The 18259-nt window shown below is 45.3% G+C and overlaps 1 protein-coding gene across 7 annotated transcripts; it reads left to right on the plus strand.

Annotated features, from left to right (window-relative positions):
* The first annotated feature begins 253 nt into the window (after nucleotides 1–253).
* LOC102404027 (zinc finger protein 177) lies at nucleotides 254–15045 on the plus strand. 7 transcript variants are annotated; one of them, XM_025293592.3, is made up of 9 exons: nucleotides 254–378; nucleotides 853–1080; nucleotides 2823–2896; nucleotides 4484–4570; nucleotides 9015–9103; nucleotides 9713–9839; nucleotides 11281–11364; nucleotides 12507–12589; nucleotides 13322–15045. In XM_025293592.3, the coding sequence occupies exons 5-9, from the start codon at nucleotides 9071–9073 to the stop codon at nucleotides 13442–13444; spliced, it is 450 nt and encodes a 149-aa protein (XP_025149377.1). In that variant the 5' UTR covers nucleotides 254–378; nucleotides 853–1080; nucleotides 2823–2896; nucleotides 4484–4570; nucleotides 9015–9070; the 3' UTR covers nucleotides 13445–15045. The 7 variants fall into 7 exon arrangements, with proteins under 7 accessions (XP_025149377.1, XP_044804596.1, XP_044804598.1 ...); XM_025293598.3 differs by lacking the exon at nucleotides 254–378 and having other exon boundaries at nucleotides 834–1080; nucleotides 9636–9839; XM_044948661.2 differs by lacking the exons at nucleotides 254–378; nucleotides 4484–4570 and having other exon boundaries at nucleotides 833–1080.
* The last annotated feature ends 3214 nt before the right edge of the window (nucleotides 15046–18259 follow it).

An 18259-nucleotide genomic window follows, 5' to 3' on the forward strand; every position in this document is an offset into this window, starting at 1 on the left:
TTAACACGCAGGTTCAAAGATAATAATAGAAATAAAAAACTGAAGAGGGTTGTATTAGTTATCCACTGCTGCATAACAAACCACCGGCAAACTTAGTATCCCTTTGTGAAAGGAGGTACCAAGGAGTTGCTAGAGCTGGGAGAAAAGCATTCTCAGAGACTCCCACAGCCTGGCGGCTCCCAGGTGTGCACGAGGACGGGTCCAACCGACTTCAGGGGCCCCTGGTTTCCCCGCTCCGCCCGAGCCTCCCGCCTGGCCCCGCCCCCAAGATCCCTATTGGAGCCTGCCTCGCGGGGCCCAACGGCTCCAGTGAGAGGATACTGGGACCCCCGGCTCCGAGGCTAGAAGATGCTGTGGTCGCCGCTCTCGCCGCCCCAGGTGCTTCTAGGTCGCCCCATGAGTCTTCCCCCTTCTAAGGAAATGGAGTGGGCGTCCCTAGAGCGGCCATCCTTATCGAAACCGCGCCACTGTTTTCCTAGCGATCTGCCTCCAGCAACGAGGAGCAGATCCGTGTGCGGCCCCACCTCTTGGGGGGCGGGGACTCGGCGAGGGCGAGGAGAAGGTGCTTGTAGGGTGCGGTCTTGGTAAGGGCCTGGAGATGGGGCTCGGAAGGCAGGTGACGGTGCTCACGGAGCGGGGTCTTGAGAAGGGCGGGAAGATGAGCCTGTGGGTACGAGGTCTAGGCGGGGGCAGGGGCGTAGGATCCAAGGGACCGGGTCTGGGCGCGGAGACCGGGCTCAGGGGGGCAGGGTCTCGGCGTGGATGTGGAATTCTGGGAGGCGGGGCATGGGGGGGCGGGGCGTGGAACTCCAAAGGGCGGGGTCTGAAAGAGGGTGTGGCCTTATGCCTCAGGAGGCGGGGATTCGAGCGACTGGGAATCCAGCTGGCGTTGACGTTCCGCCCTCGTGTCCTTCGGTTCTCGTGATCTGGCCGTTTCGTCCGTTTTTCCGGCGAGAGGCGCCGGTGAAAACATTTTTCTTGTGTGCCGGTGAAATTTAATCAAGGAGTCCCTTTCTGCCTGCCTTGTACAAGAGAATTTTACTTATACAAGAGACTTTTGCTTTCGTGAGCGGCATTGAGGTGAGGTTAAGATAAACTCTTTTTCAACTTTTATTTGTTTGACAAATTCGTTTGGGAAAATAATTTCAGGATTCTAGGGTGAGTGTAAATAAGCAAGTGTAATAAAGAAAACGAAGGAGGAAAAGTGAAAACGTAAATACAGGTCTTAAAGATTATTCAGCTCTTTACATCCAGTCAGCTCCAACTTTCCTCCAGCGGCTATGATTGCTGCTGAGTTTAAAAATATAGGGATCTCTTAATATTGATATTATTAAAAGGGATTTTGGTGTCGTATATTTGTAGTGAAAGCGTGACAAGAACCCAAAGTGAAATACATGAAATTGTATTTCATAAAAACAAAAGGGTTCTTCAGTAAATGGGAGGAAGCAGCTTTCCTAATATTAGTAGAAGAAAATTGAATTTAGTAGCCTTAAACGAGATGTGTTTTGACCAAGTGAGTTTTTTATTTTTTCAGTAACGTTAAAAACTCATGGGTGAGAAACTGGAGGAAGAATGATTCTGGAGGAAATTCAGCAACACGGGTTCCTTGTTTCTGAAAATACTTCTCACACCTTATTGTTCAGTCACTAAGTTGTGTCTGACTCTGCGACCCCATTGCCTGCCTTACCTTTTCTTAAATAACATGAGTGGTTTATGTTGTGGGCAGGCATTTAAATTAATTCCAGTGTTAATATTTGTACTGTATCTATTATTGGATGTGTGCACCTTCTTAGCCTAGCTGTAACTGAACATTGTCCAGGGCACTCAACAAAACTTGCTGAGTGTGAGCCAAACCTAAGTCAATGCATGGGCACCAGAAAAATAAAAAATGCACAGTGCTGTCTCCACCAAGTAGGCTATTTAGAGGAGAAACAGATGTGAAACTGATATGAGGGCCTATAATGGACAGATGAGCTTAATTGTATGGACAAGCAGGGAAGGAGGCTTGATATTAGGAGGCACTGATATTTAAGAACTGAAAGATAAGTAGGACAGAGCTGGGCAGAGGCTGTGGAAGAAGGGGGTCTGAGAGGTGGAAGAAAGTTCAGAATCCCAGAAGCAGGACAGAGCCTGGTGTATTGCTTGAATGAAGGAAAGAGAGACCTGACCTGGAAGAGTAGAGAGTGATGAGAAAAGGAGGCGGTGTTGCCTGAAATGTGGGTTCACCTCTTGGTGGGCGTCTAGCCAAATGACATAACCAAGCCAAAGAGCAGGAGAGGTAAGGATTTATTACTTGCGGCAAGTAAAGAGGACACTGGGATTTTTCCCAAAGCAATGAATGACTCCTTGAACAGCAAAATTGGGGTAGTTTTAAGCTAAGGGTACATTCATACTCATGAAGGGGGTTGAGCAGAAGAGAACTCAGCATGGAATTGGGGTAGAGGTTGCCATTTGTCCTTATGCAATTTTTAACACTTTAGTTGTCTTCCATCTGTACTTGTTTGTGGCTGCAATCTCATGCCTGCTACTTTCTGGATAAGAGTTCTAACTGTAGAGAGAGACGAGAAGGAATCATTTTTGGTGTACATAGAAAGGGGAAGTGAATATTTCTAAAAGAAACAGTGCTGTGCTTTTCAAAGTAAATATTGCAGTTTAAAACAGAAACAAACTGAAAATGTTACATGCCCTGTATCTTTTGTCCTATGCCAAGTTGAAACGTCATTTTGCATGGTACTGTTATTTTTTAAATTTTTAAAAAATAAAGATGAAAATCTATTTGTTTATTTTTAATAGTTTATTTATGTATTATTTGGCTGCACCAGGTCTTAATTGAAGCATACGGGATGTAGTTCCCCCGACCAGGAGCGGAATTCAGACTTCTCTGGTGGCTCAGACGGTAAAGCATCTGCCTATGATCGAACCCAGGGAGACCTGGGTTCGATCCCTGGGTGGGGAAAATCCTCTGGAGAAGGAGATGGCAACCCACTCCAGTATTCAGTCTTGCCTAGAAAATCCCGTGGGAGGAGCCTGGTAGGCTACAGTCTATGGGGTCGCAGAGTTGGACACGACTGAGCCACTTCACTTCATTGATAACACCGAATCTTAGCCACTGGACCACCACGAAAGTCCCTAGTGTTGTTTTCTTTAAACAATTAGTCAAAACACATTTTATTTCAGCTAAGCTTGCCTGGTGGCTCAGACAGTAAAGAATCTGCCAGCAATGCAGGACATGTGGGTTTGATCCCTGGATTGGGAAGATCCCCTGGAGGAGGGAATGGCAACCCATTCCAGTATTCCTGCCTGGAGAATTCCATGGACAGAGGAGCCTGGCGGGCTACAGTCCATGGGGTCGCAAAGAGTTGGACACAACCGAGGGACTAACACTTTCACTTTTCACAACTTCCATAAAGTAGGAGTAGTGGAGGGAATATTTATATTATTGAAATAAACTGAATATGAAAAAATTTAATTAATTCAGGAAACTGTAGAGTAAAAATATCAACATTTCCCTTCATATTTCCCCTGCCAAATGCCCATGAAACAATGTTGTGCTCTTCTCCAGAGGGTCCCAGTGTTACCTATCTCAGTAGGCCTTTGCAGTTTGTTTTACAAATTGTAGTAAATGATATATAACATAAAATTTTCCTTTTAACTTTTTTTTAAGTTTTTTTTTATACGTAAACAATTTTTTTTTAAGTCTTTATTGAATTTGTTACAGTACTGCTTCTGTCTTTTGGCCCCAAGTCATATGGGATCTTCTTAGCTCCCACCCAGGGACCCAGCTCACCCCCTGTATTGGAAGGTGAAGTCTTAACCACTGGACGAGCAGGGAAATCCCAGTTTTAACCTTTTCTGAGGGTCCTTTTCAGTGGCATGAAGTATATTCACATTGTTGTGCAGTCAGCACCACCATCCATCTCCAGAATGTTTTCATTTTCCCAAATGGAAACTGTACCCATTAAACAGTAACTCCCCAGAACCCTAACTTCCAGACCCTGGCACCCTCTGTTCTTCTTTCTTTCTCTGTGGAGTTGACCCTTACCTACATACCTCAGATAAGTGGGATCATATGCTATCCATCCTTTTGTGTCTAGCTTATTTCACTTAATATTTGCAAAATTCTTCCATGTTGTAGCATGTGTCAGAATTTCATTCCTTTATAAGGCTGAATGGCTTCCCTGATAGCTCAGTTGGTAAAGAATCCACCTGCAATGCAGGAGACCCCAGTTCAATTCCTGGGTAGGGAAGATCCACTGGAGAAGGGATAGGCTACCCACTTCAGTATTGTTGGGCTTCCCTTGTGGCTCAGCTGGTAAAGAATCTGCCTGTAATATGGGAGACCTGGGTTCATTCCCTGGGTTGGGAAGATCCCCTGGAGAAGGGAAGAAGTTTCTACTCCAGTATTCTGGCCTAGAGAATTCCATGGGGTTGCAAAGAGTTGGACACGACTGAGCGACTTTTACTTTTCATATTCCACGGACAGAGAAGCCTGGCGGGCTACAGTCCATGGGGTCACAAAGAATTGGACACGACTGAGCGACTAATACACAAGGCTGAATAATATTCAGTTGTAAGTATACACATGTTGCTTATCCATCCATCTGTTGATGGACATGGGGGCTTTTTCTACCTTTCCTCTATTGTGAATGATGCAGCTATGAATATTCATGTGCACATATTTGTGTGAGTCTCTGTTTTCAGTTCTTTTGGATGTGTATACTATTGCTGGGTATACAGATCCAAAAGAATGGAAAAACTCGAATTGCTGGGTCTGTGTTAAGGTAGTTCTGTAATTCGGTTTTTGAGGAACCATTACACTTTTCAACAGTAGCTGCACATTTCACATTCCTACCAGCAATGCATAAGTGTTCCAGTTTCTCCACATCCTCTTCAACAATTGTTAGTTTTTTTTCTTTTGATAAGAGCCATCCTACTGTGTATGAAGTGATGTCTCGTTATTTATTTATTTTTTTGCCCCACCAGCCTGTGGGATCTTAGTTCCCTGACCTGGAATCCAACCCACGCCCCCTGGAAGCGTGGAGTCTTAACCACCGGATTGCCAGGAAAGTCCCTCAATATGGTTCATGTTTGCATTTCCCTAATGATTAGTGATGTCAAGCATCTTTTTGTGTGCTTACTGGCCATTTATGTATTTTCTTTGGAGAAGGATTCATTGAAGGCTTTTTCCTCACAGTCATTTTTAACACATACATGTATTTTATAAGCTTCCCAGATGGCGCAGTGGTAAAGAATATACCTGCAGTGCAGGAGTTGCAGGTTTGCAATGCAGGAGACTTGGGTTTGATCCCTGGATTGGGAAGGTCCCCTGGAGGAGGGAATGGCAACCCACTCCAGTATTCCTGCCTGGAGAAATCCATGGACAGAGGAGCCTGGCGGGCTACAGTCCTTGGGGGTCCAAGGAATTGGACGTGGCTGAGCCACTGAGCATACACATATATTATAGATTATGTAAACGTATTGAATACTTCAAGATCTGTCAGTTTTTGGTTTTAAAAGCCATAATCATATCCCACACAAACATCTGGTCATTCTTTAGCCCCTTGCTATACTCTAATGGATATTCTGGTTAGTTCCAGTTTTTACCCATTATAAACAGTTTGTACAATAGTAAACAAGCTTGAATACACACACACATCTATTTATCTGTCTGTATCTGCACAGTTGCCAAGGTTTCTCTTAGCTACAGCCCTGCAAGTTGCTAGTTGAAGGCATGGGGATATTTAAAAATTTTATACACATAAATTCAAATTATCCCCAGCACAGTCCCAACTACCATGGGCCCCTGGTCATCTTTGTCATCTGTGGCAAAGAATTGTTTCTACTGGGTACTGAGGGCAGGTGGCTGCCTGAACCTGGAGCCCAGATAAGACATCCCTGGGGCACTTCCCTGGTGGTCCAGTGGCTAAGACTCCATGCTTCCAACCCCGGGGGTCCGGGTTTGATCCCTGGTCAGGGAACTAGACCCCACATGCTGCAACTTAGAGCTAGCGTAGGCCCTCCCCCACTTCCCTCAAAACGAGACATCCCCTGAAGCCCTCTCTCAGCCTGCTGGTCCACCACATTTTGAAATTATTCTCTCCAACCCCTGTCACTCCCACAAGCCTGAGAACAGGCCTTGATATCCCTCTTGCAAAAACAAAAAACAACAACAAAAAAAATCCCCTCTGCTGTATCAAGCCTCTCTCTGAGGGAGTCTGCCTTGTAGGGGTGGCCCTGCCCCAAGAGGAAATTTCCTTTACCTTCCTGAAACTTCCAGCTGACAACAGCCCCCTCCTCTTTTGCCAAGGAGTGGGGAGAGCATAGTCAGAATGAATAAACGCCCCTCACCCTCTGTCCTCCCAAGTTCACTAGTGCCTGAGCTTTCTGGGGTGTATGTGTGGTGTGTGTGCTCAGTTGTGTCTGACTCTGCGACCCCATGGACTGTAGCCTGCCAGGCTCCCCTGTCCATGGGATTCTTCAGGCAAGAACCTTGGAGTAGGTTGCCATTACCTTCTCCAGGGGATCTTCCCAACCCAGAGATTGAACCCAAGTCTCTTGCATCTCTGGATTCTTTACCACTGCGCCACCTGGGATAACCCTTTTAAATTTGATGGGAAAATATGCTATTTGTTAAATCTGTAAAATACACTATGCATATGTGTGTGTAAAGTATATATGATATATACATATTAATTTTCACATGTTATACAAAATACATATATTTTTGCCTCTGCCAAACCTCACCTTGAACAAACTTGCTTCTCCTCCATCTTTCCCTCTCAAGTAGTGGTCATTTCTTAGCCAGTGTGCTAATATTGTAAGGAGAGGCTTGCTGTAGGCTGAAACCTCCCATCCTAGGGTCAGGCTTTTTTTTTCTTTTTGGCTGCACAATGCAGCATATGGGACTTTTGTTCCCAAACAGGGATTGAACTTGTGCCCCCTGCATTGGAAGTTTGGAGTCTTAACCACAGGGCTGCCAGGGAAATCCCAGGTCAGGCTTTCTTTGATAGGAAAGAATAAACAAGGCTGAGAAGTGGGATGACTGGTGGGATGGTAGGGTAGTTTGTTAGGGCGGACAGCTGGTTTCCAGGTTCATGGGTGGATCAAAGTTCAATGACCCAGAAGACTTGGGGGTTGGGGGGTGGGGAGAAGCCTGACTGAAGCTTGGTGAAGTTTTGTCCAGTCTGTTCAAGGGGGACAGACAGTTCAGCTACTCATTTACAAGACAGATATTGGGAATTCGGATAGCCTCTGCCTGGCCTTGTCCTAGGTAAACAGAGGGGTCATCCTTGGGTCTTACCTGAGTTGTATGGGGAAGGGTGTTTCATTTCAGGGCACAAAGGGCAGTTCTTACCCATCACTGTTTTCTAGGACCACAGGGCTCAGGTATAAAGTTCAGTTTTTGGGAATTCTCTGGTTGTTCAGTGGTTAGGACTCAGCGCTTTTCACTGCTGGGGCCCAGGTTCAATCCCTGGTTGGGGAACTAAGATCCTGCAAGCTGTGCCTTCCTCCCTTCTCCACCTCCAAAAGTTCAACATTGTGAATATAAAGGATCCAGTGGTCCTTCCTTGGTTTCTTTACCTTCTCCCATTGGCCGAAGATCTCTCCCAGCTCCACTTCCACCCCAGTTGAATTCCCTAGCAAATCCTTTGGTGTTTCCTCTGATACATATACCATTCTAATGACTTAGAATAGTCTGCTGCTCCTGGCCTCTTCCAAGGCATTCTGGGCCCTGCCACTGCTGCTTACCAGCCCACTGCTTCTATTTCTGCCCTCCCCAGTTCTCTCCTGTGAACAGCAGTAAATATGATCTTAAAAAAATAAAAATAGGAACAGAACACTCTTGGTGCCAAATTCTTCTGCTAAGCTAGTCATGGGGTATAAATCCACATGTCCCTTTGCCCTGGTCTTTTATTATTATTTATTTACTTTTGGCTGCACTGGGTCTCTGTGCTGTGGGTGCTTTTCTCTAGTTGGGGGTGAGTGGCGGGGCGGGGGCGCGGGGTGGCTACTCTGTTACGTTGCATGGGCATCTCATTGCCATGGCTTCTCTTGTTGTGGAGCATGGGCTTAGTTTCCCTGCAGCATGTGGAATCTTCCTGGCCCAGGGATCAAACCTGTGTCCCCTGTGTTGGCAGGAGGACTCTTAACCACTGGACTACCAAGGAAGTCCATCCTTTGCCCTGTCTTGACTCAGCTCCTGGTCCCTCTGCTCCTTCAGTTTTCCTTCCCAGACACTCCAGTCACCAAGCTCCAGCCACACCCACATGGGCTTTCTTCCCCCTTGAGCCCCCTCCCAGAGCTAGTTCGTGCCCTGGCCAGTATTTTGAGACCCTCTTCCTCCAGGGCTTCCAAAGGCCAGGACGAGGTGAGGTGGAGCCCCAGGAGCCCCTGGGTTCTAGGATCAATGCTTTTTAGGGTTTTGGATATTTGGGGGATAATATTGTATTATTCCTTGCTTCCTTCCTTCCCCCCTCCCTCCCATCTTTTTTTTTTTTTTTTTTGGCTGTGCCTTACAAGGATAGAACCCTGGCCCCCTGCACTGGGAGTACAGGGTCTTAACCCTTGGACTACCAGGGACGTCCTGTTCCTTTTTCTTTCTTTTTTTTCCCCCTTGCCAAGTGGCTTGTGGGATCTTAGTTCCCCCACCAGGGATTCAACCTGGGCCCTTGGCAGTAAAAGCCTGGAGTCCTAGCCACTGGATTGCCAGGGCATTCCCCTCCTTGTTTTCGCTTTATAAACTTGGACAATCGACTTGCAAAACTGTTCTGAAACTTGATTATCCACAATAGTCACGGGAGATTACTAAGCTTCCCCTGGGTGGCAAGGTCCACAGGCCTCTTTTCTAATTGTGAGAGAGACAGGGCCTCCCCGGCCTTTTAGGAAACCTGCCTGAAGGCAGGTGGGCGGGCTTGCCTTTGCTTCATTCAGGGTCGTGTGAAGCAGTGTCCAGGCTTGGGTGGAGTGGAATCTAGGCTTGGCCTGTTTCTCACAGCATCTCCCTTGTCCTCTAGCTGTGCCTGCTCAGGATCCCACCTGTCACCAGGAGGGGAACGTGGAGGAGGAAGCAATGGCTGCAGAGCTGCCAACAGCCTGGTCAGAGGTAACTGGAAATCCCCTTCCATCCAACATGGCATCTCCCTTCCTTGAGGGTGGGTGGCCTGGCGCCTCAAACCCCACCAGGACTTGTCCCTACTCTTCCTCTAAGGGTGGTGAAGGAGCTTCCCAGAGAATGCTGGCATTGCCTCAGTATTTATGAACTTTTCTCAGTATAGTCACTTCTGGGCTGTGACAGAAAACCAAGAAAATCTATGAGACCACTTTGTCTCAGGAACTCTTGGGAACATCACTCATCATTTATCTAAATTAAAAACAAATTAAAATTTGTCACCATTTGTTTATTTAAAAATAATTTATATTGGAGTATAGTTGCTTTAACGCATTCATTTACCAAGTATTCTTCCAGGACCTTGGGGAGCTCAGGGCTGGGTGTTACCTGACTGAGGGGACCCAGGCAGGATGGGTTCACAGACTAGCTGGAGAGGAGTTCAAGTGTGTGTTGAAGAATTAACATATCGATGGGGCTACATGGGGCTGCTGAGGTCAAGTTCACCTTTCTGTCTGAACTTCCCAAGCCTCAGTCATCTGGCTCCATCTTCCTGATGCCCTGGCCTCATGGGACACTGATGGAGATGAGCCTGTGATGTTTCAGGACCCAGTAACCTTCGAGGAAGTGTCAGTGGACTTCTCCCAGGAGGAGTGGGCCCAGCTGGCCCCCGCTCAAAAAATCCTGTACCAAGACGTGATGCTGGAGAACTACAGGAACCTGACTTCTGTGGGTGAGTGTGGTTGGCCACCTCTCTTCGTTAGTAGATTTTGTTTGTTTTTGTTTGTTAGAGCCATCAGTGGTAGCCCTCACGTCTGGGAGTTCACACGTCTGAAGCAAGGTCCTGGAGCAGCACCCCACCATATGTACACAATGGGCAGGATGTTATAGTTTTTTTTTTTTAAGCAGATTTATTATTTTTAAAAATTATTTATTTTATTTTTTTGGCTGCACTGGGTCTTTGTTGCCACGTGTGGGTTTTCTCTAGTTTCAGCGAGCGGGGGCTACTCTTCATTGCAGTTCACAGGCTTCTCATTGTGGTGGCGTCTCTTGTTGCAGAGCACAGGCTCCAGGGTGCAAGGACTCAGTAGTTGTAGCGCACAGGCTTAGTTGCCCCTCAGCATGTAGAATCTTCCTGGAGCAGGGATCAAACCCATGTCCCATGTGTTGGCAGGTGGCTTCTTATCCACTGTACCACCAGGGAAGTGCCATTCATAGGTTTTTGCTGCAAACCTTTCTCAAGCACCTGCTGTGTTGCAGGAACTATTCTTGCTCTTGGGAGGAGCATGTGGTCCATCCTTAAGAAGTGATATTGTAGGGACTTCACTGGCAGTCCAGTGATTAGGGCTCCACACTTCCCCTCTGGAAGGGGAAAAGGTTTGATCCTTGGTTGGGGAACTAAGCTCCTGCAAGCTTTGCAGCATAGCCAAAAAAAAAAAAAAAAAAAATTTTGATTGTGTAGAATGGGGGTGAGCACTCTTTTTGTTAAGCGGCCAGGGAGTAAATATTTTCAGCTCAGTGGACCCTGGGTCTCTGTTGCGACTGCTGAATGCTGTCACTATGGTGCCGACGCCACCGCAGATAGCATATAAACAAATAGTCAGGGCTGTGTTCCAATACAACTTGACTTACAGAAGCAGGTGGCTAGTGCCTGGGCTGCAGTCACTAGCCCCCAGTCTCCTGTCTTCCTTTTGAGAGTGAAGATTTATTCATTATATCAACCTGATTTTCTTCATGATCGGAAGCTTTCATGCCCCTTATGTGTGTCTCCGAGCCTGGGTCTGAGGATCCCTGATCCCTGGAGGGCATGATGTGAGACAGAGTTTTGGGTCTTGGGTTATTATGTTGGGCTTCCCAGGTGCCTCAGTGGTGAAGAATCTGCCTGCCAGTGCAGGAGATGCAGGTTTGATCCTGGTCTGGGAAGATCCCCGGAGAAGGAAATGGCAACCCACTCCACTATTCCTGCCTGGGAAATCCCATGGACAGAGAAGCCTGATGGGCAACAGTCCATGGGGTCACAAGGAGTGGGACATGATTGAGTGACTGAACAACAACCATCATTATGTTACTGCTCATGGGGCCACACATGCTGAAACTGTTGGGCCTACTCTGGGCGGAGTTTCCGTGCTGACCCTGCACACCCCCCACCTCATGTGTCTTTCCCCACGTGCCAGGGTATCATCTCCGCAAGCCCCGCCTGCTCACCCAGGAGGAGCTGAGAACACGGAAGAGGAGACTTCTCCAAGACAGCTGTGCAGGTGAGCCCTGGGGAAAAGGAGCCCCTTTACAGAGTTTCTCAAAGGTCATTTTTGTCTGAGAAATTGTGTCCAGCCACTTGGGGTGAATTTCCTCTAGAAACTTCTGCTTTCCTTCCTCTCCTTCCCTTCTCTCTCCCACTTTTTTTTTTAAATTGAAGTATAGCTGATTTACAATGTTGGATATATTTCAGATATACAGCAGAATGATTCGGTCATACATACATGTTGTTTTAGTTGCTAAATAATGGCCACCTCTTTGTGACCCATGGACTTAGCCTACCAGCCATATGTGTATTAATATATATGTATACAGGGTGTCCCTGGGGGCTCAGTGGTAGAGTTCTATCCCTGGGTTGGGAAGATCCCCTGGAGAAGGAAATGACAACCCACTCCAGTATTCTTGCCTGGGAAATCCCATGGACAGAGGAGCCTGCTGGGCTACATAGTCCATGGGGTTGCAAAGAGTTGGATATGACTTAGCGACTAAACAACAACAACATTTATGTATATATCTATATTCTTTTTTTTTGTTTGATTCTTTTCCATTGTAGGTTATTATAAGATTTGAACATAATCCTTGCTGTTTCTACCACTTTTGCTCTAAGAATAAGCTCTGTCCTGCTTTCTCTTTTTTTTTGTTTAAATTCATTTTTATTGGAGTATAGTTGATTTACAATGCTGTTAGTTTTAGGTATTCAGCAATACCTAACTAGTTATGCACTAGTTATGCATACACATATATCCATTCTTTCTTAAGTCCTTTTCCCATATAGGCCATTACAGAGTACTGAGTACTGCTTCCTCTTTCCAGAACATTCCCAGGTGTGCTATTTTCCCATTTTCCCACTGTCCTCAAAGTTTACTTGCCCTCTTTTAGACTATTAGCAGTTGTCTCATCCTTACCAGAACTGTTCCCTGGCCCGTCACTTGCCATTTTCACCCTGTTTGCATCCTTGTCAAATTCTATACCTGGCTGAAATCCTAAGTCTGTCTTTAACTGCTGGTGTATTCTTCCCTGTCACATTGACTGAGAAGAGTCAGTATATGAAAGAAAAGCTCCATGGGCCTCTGTTTGTTGTCTTATGTTATCTAACCATTTATTTCTCCATGAACTTAAACCTTTTTTATTCTGATCATTTCAGACCAGAATTCTCAGCTTAAAACCAAAGAGACCACGGCTGAGAGGAATAAAGTTTGGGAAAAACCATTTACTGGCAGGAAAGGGGTAAGGCTCATGAGGGCTCATTGCTGGTTCTCTGCAGGAGGAAATTGCCATGAGACAGACAAACAGCACAACCTGGGGAGACACGAGGGGCCAGTAGCCTTCACCTAAGATAAGTCATGTCTCAGGAGAGAGTCTTGGGGTGCCATGAATTTGGGTAATATCCTAAACTGATTTCAATAGTGATTCATAGAGAGATAGATCCCACAAGTAAGCAGGTCCGTATATATGACTTAGAATTGAATTTTTGTTTTACAAAACTATCAGAAAAAAAAAGTCTGTACATAAGAAGTCTTAGGAATGCAGCCATGATGGAACCTTATGGTAGAGCATTCCCTGTGTTTCCCTGGTGGCTCAGATGGTAAAGAATCTGCCTGCAATGCAGGTGACCCAGGTTCAATCCCTGGGTTGGGAACATCCCCTGGAGAAGGGAATGGCTCCCACTTCAGTATTCGTGCCTGGAGAATTCCATGGACAGAGGAGCCTGGCAGGGCTACAGTCCATGGGGTCACAAAGAGCTGGACCCGACCGTGCGACTAAACACTTTCACTTCATTATGTCTACTCAATTTGAACTCAGACAGGGCAGAAGCAGCGCACGTGCTCTGAAAATGGTAGCAATTTCTAAGGTAGGAATTTGCTTTCTTTACACCACACACTTCCTATGGGGGAGAATTCCCATGAGCGCAATGAAAGTGAGAAAGCCTTTAGTTACTGCTTATCTCTTCATTGACAGGTACCAACTCAACCTAGAAAGAAGTCCCATGAACATAGTCTGTGTGGAAAAGCCATCAGAAGGAATCCTGACCTGACTACTAAGAGGAATTACACAGGTGTGAAACGTGATGAACGTAAATAATGTGGGGAAGCGTTTAGTTATCCTTCCTTCCTTGGGGTCCATGTGCGATCACATGCTGGTGAGAAAACCTACAAATGTTCTCAGTATGGGAAGGCTTTCAGTTGGAACTCCTTTCTCGGGCCACACGCGTGAACTCATCCTGGAGAGGAACTGTGTCTAAGTGTGGCTAGTGTGGACAGATCTTCAGCTCTACCTCGAGCCTTGCTGTACCCAAGAGGATGCACGCTTGGGAGAAGCTGTGTGAATGCAGTGACTGTGGGAAGGCCTCCGTCAGGAGCAGTGACCCGACAGCGCGTAAGAGAGTACACACGGGAGAGGAACGCCGCCAGTGCAGCGGCTGCCGCAAAACCTCTAGCAGAAAGTTCTTTCTGACGGCGCACAGGAGAACCCGTGCTGGGGAGAAGCCCTACCCATTCAGTGACTGCAGAAAAGCCTTCCGTAAGAGCTCTAAGGCAACTGCCCACAAGAGGCTACATGCAAGAGGGAAGATGTAGCAGTGTCGGAAGCTTTCCAGTCATTCATCACGTAGGAAACACGTGAGGATGCACACTGAAGACAAGTCTGGGAGTGGAAGCAGAGAAAGGCTCATCGATCCCACAGGAGAGCAACTGTGAATAGCTTTGGTATGGGGGGAATCCTGCTGGGGCTTAAACTACTGCACAAGGAAATTCAGAGTGGCAGAGAAAACATAGAAACGTGAAGAATGTGGGCTTGCTTTTATTAGGTCCTATCTTGAAGCTGGAAATCTAGCTCATTAATTTTCAGTCTGTGTTTTTGAATTTAAGCAGTTAAGGCCATAGATATCCTGCTAAATACCCCATTTGGCTACATTACACGTGTGCGTGCTCAGTCCTGAAGCTGTGTCTGACTCTTTGCCACCCTAGGACTGTAGCCCTCCAGGCTCCTCTGTTCATGGGGTTTTCCAGGCAAAAACACTGGAGTGGGTTGCTATTTCCTCCTCCAGGGGATCTTCCTGACTCAGGGATCAAACCTGCGTCTCTTGCATTGGCAGGTGGAGTCTTCACCACTGAGCCACCAGTTGAACTTGCACATGGGTTTTGAGCTAAGGTTTTTAAAACTTTGGTTTAGTTCTAAGTGTCATCTGATATATGTTAGACCTGTTTTAACTCACAGTGTCACTTTACTTTTTAAGCCTATCAAAATACTACTTCACCTGAATTTCATCCAAACTCTTTCCTTCCCCCCAATCTTCTAATATCCCTGTGTCTTCCGTGGTTTGGTGGGACACCTGGTGGTTCCTCAGGTATATTGTTTCCTTTGTAACAAGTTGGTAAATCCAACTTTGTTAGACTATAGGTTTTGTCCCTGGTGGTCTTTGGCTGATTTGTGTTGGGACAATAATGTGTAGTCACGAATACACTCTACTAGTAATGAGAATATATTTAGATTCTCATCTTCTAAAATGTTCCTAAAATACCTTTCTAAAATGTCTTCTAAGATGTTTTGCTATCCATTGTTGATTTTTATTTATGGTGTCAGGTTTTGTTGTTCAGTCGCTAGATCAGATCAGATCAGATCAGATCAGTTGCTCAGTCGTGTCCGACTCTTTGCGACCCCATGAATCGCAGCACGCCAGGCCTCCCTGTCCATCACCAACTCCCGGAGTTCACTCAGACTCAACGTCCGTCGAGTCAGTGATGCCATCCAGCCATCTCATCCTCTGTTGTCCTCTTCTCCTCCTGCCCCCAATCCCTCCCAGCATCAGAGTCTTTTCCAATGAGTCAACTCTTCGCATGAGGTGGCCAAAGTACTGGAGTTTCAGCTTTAGCATCATTCAGTCGCTAAGTTGAACATAATTTCTGTTCAAACTTGGGAGATGAACTCCAGGAAATGGAATTTTGTGCTGATAGTTGAACGACAGTTTTTTAAACATCTCTGTTCCCCTATTTCCAAGACCAAGAAAAGAAATCTTTAAATGTATTTTTCATGCAGACAGCTGTTTCTTTGAATCTCTCTCTGGAGAATGATGTTTAATTTTATAATTCTGTCTGAAAACTTACCTTGCATGTAAAATGTACAGGTTGATGAAATTTGACCAGTGTGTAAACCCCTATAATCACCACCTGAATTAGGATATAAAACATTACCATCTTCCCAGAAAGAATAACATTGATTTTGCCCATCATTAACAAAGCTGTAAGCTGTGGAAATGAAAATGCTTTTGTGTTCCATAATAAAAGCAATTTGACAGGGAAAAAAAAATTCCCTGGTGGAAATTTCCAGTGGGTAGGACTCCATGCTTTACTGCAGGAGGTGCATGTTCTATCCCTATTTGGGGAACTTAAAATCCCGCAAGCTGCCTAGCGGCAAAAAACAACAAAAACCCTCAAAAAACAACATGACTTTAAGCCTGGCAGTGTAACCTGAGCAGACAGCCTAGAAGCATGTATGATGTGCCTCATCACACATGCCCGCATCACATGACATGATAGGCCAGTGTCCTTCTCAGTGCCCTAATCAAGAGCTTTGCACACGGCTCTAAACACCTTAAAGCAGTTGCGTTGGGGGTTAATTTGCAGGGCAGATTTACTGTTCTAGCTTAGGCCAGTCTGATGTATTTCTTTCTCAGCCCTTCAAAACAGTAGGGTTTTAAAAAATTGTATATTTAAATTTATTTATTTGGCTGTGCCAAGTCTTCGTTGTGATACGTGTGATCAAGTTCCCCAACCAGGGATCAAACCCAGGCTGCCTGCATAGGGAGCACAGAGTCTTAATCCCTGGACCATCAGGGTAAGTTCCCCTGCACACACACTAGTTTATCTCTTTGTATTTTGTGCATATTTCTAAACCTACACTGTAAGACAGAGGTCTGCAAACTTTTTTGGTAAATGGGGAGCTATTAAATATTTTTGATTTGGTGGGCCAGATGATCTCTGTTACAACTACTCAGCTCTACCATGTGGCACAAAAGTGGTCACAGAAAATACATAAATAAACAGGAGTGGCTGTGCACCATCAAAACTATACAAAAACAGAAGCCAGGCTGGCTTATCCTGATTTTAAGGCAGAGGTTGCATTAAGAAAGAGGAAAAGGAGACTCATGCTTTCAAAAAGCACTGCACCTTATTGACTTATTTATTATAAAAAAAAACACACACACATGCAGAACTTTGAAGTGTGGACACTGGATCCTCAATATGTAAGAAATTGGGAATTTCCTGACGGTCCAGTCGTTAGGAATTGGCGCTTTCACTGCAGTGATTCCGCGTTCAGTCCCTGGTTGGGGAACTAAGATCCCACAAGCTGAGAGGCCTGGCCAAAAGTTAAAAATATTAAAAAAAATTAACTTCGATGGGCAAATGTAATCTTGAGGGAAAAGGGGAACTAGGAAATGCTGCTTCCAAAGTTCAGAGAACACACATTGTTGGTGGGACCCTAAAGTGGTGTTGGTCATAACAGAAAACTACTTGACCCCCAAGAGAAATCAAAAGCTGTCCAAAGACTTGTGCACAAGTGTTCATAACATGTGTCATGATAGCCAGAAAGAGAAAACCCCAAATTACCCTTTGGGTAACTGGAGAATGGATAAATAAAATATAGTTAACTATACAATGAAATATTATTTGGCCATACAAATAAATGAAGTTTTTTTTTTCTTTCAATTTTTTAACTGTGCCATGCAGCACGTGGGATCTTAGTTCCCCAGCTGGGGATAGAACTTGTGCAGTGGAAGCTTGGTGTCTTAACCACTTGACCACCAGGGAAGTCACAGAAAGGAATGAACCTCGCAAAACATGCTCAGTGAATGAAACCAGTCACAAAGGACCACAGACTGTACTATCCTATTTATGTGACATATCCAGATTAGGCAGAGAAGCCATAGAAACATAGAGTAGGTCCATTTTTGCCTGGGCTGGTGGGGAGAACCCAATGAACTGTGCAGGCATGAGGGATCTTACTGGGGTAATGGAAATGTTCTAAAACTGGTTCATGCTGATAGCTGCACAATGTGATGAATGTGAATGTGAAGTCGCTCAGTCATGTCTGACTCTTTGCGACCCCATGGACTGTAGCCTACCAGGCTCCTCTGTCCATGGGATTTTCCAGGCAATTGTACTGGAGTGGATTGCCATTTCCTTCTCCAAGGGATCTTCCCAACCCAGGGATCGAACCCGGGTCTCTCGCATTGTAGACAGACCACTAAAAATCATTTGAGCTGTACATTTCAAATGTGTGAGTTTTATAGTATGTAGGTGATACCCCACTAAAGTTGTTTTAAAAGGTTCTTCCAATGTGCATTCATTTTGGTAAACATAGCTACCGTCTTCATCATGGCAGGATAGACCCATAATACTGTTTTGAAGTCATCTTGTAATTGCGGCATTCCTTGGAGAGGACAGTCACCGTCTGTTTTCTCAAATGCTGGCATTCAATTGTTAATGAATCTTTTTTAGACTGAATGAATGATCTAAAGAGTGCAACACTCTTTAACTCATTTATTGGGGTTCAGTTGGGGGTATTTATCTTGGCAGTGTCATCTTTTCTTTCAGGGTCTTCTTCCTTTTAACCCATAGTTTCCATGCTACACTTTTAATTTTATTCTTTTCCTTGTGTTATTTAGAAGTCTTTTTGGACTTTTTGTGAGAAATGGCATGGTTTTCTTTCCTAGAATACTTCACAGTGTATTTCTGGAGAAGACCTAGAGGTGTATGTATCTTGCTGGTCCTCAGAGTTCTCTTTTGTTGAGTCTATTCATAGCAAATTTGATATACTCCTTCCTGTCTAATAACTGATGGGTAGATCGTTGGGGGGATTTCTACAGATAATCATATCTATATATACAGACAGATTTCA

Source organism: Bubalus bubalis, chromosome 9, assembly GCF_019923935.1.
Source record: "Bubalus bubalis isolate 160015118507 breed Murrah chromosome 9, NDDB_SH_1, whole genome shotgun sequence".
In the NCBI taxonomy this organism is placed as follows: Eukaryota; Metazoa; Chordata; class Mammalia; order Artiodactyla; family Bovidae; genus Bubalus; species Bubalus bubalis.

What these genes read in the sequence shown, in the direction of transcription:
- LOC102404027 (XM_025293592.3), top strand. Translation starts at nt 9,071, where the DNA reads ATGGCTGCAGAGCTGCCAACAGCCTGGTCAGAG. An exon ending in CAGGAACCTGACTTCTGTGG is followed by an intron (nt 9,840 to 11,280) that starts GTGAGTGTGGTT and finishes CCCACGTGCCAG; the next exon opens with GGTATCATCTCCGCAAGCCC. An exon ending in CATTTACTGGCAGGAAAGGG is followed by an intron (nt 12,590 to 13,321) that starts GTAAGGCTCATG and finishes CTTCATTGACAG; the next exon opens with GTACCAACTCAACCTAGAAA.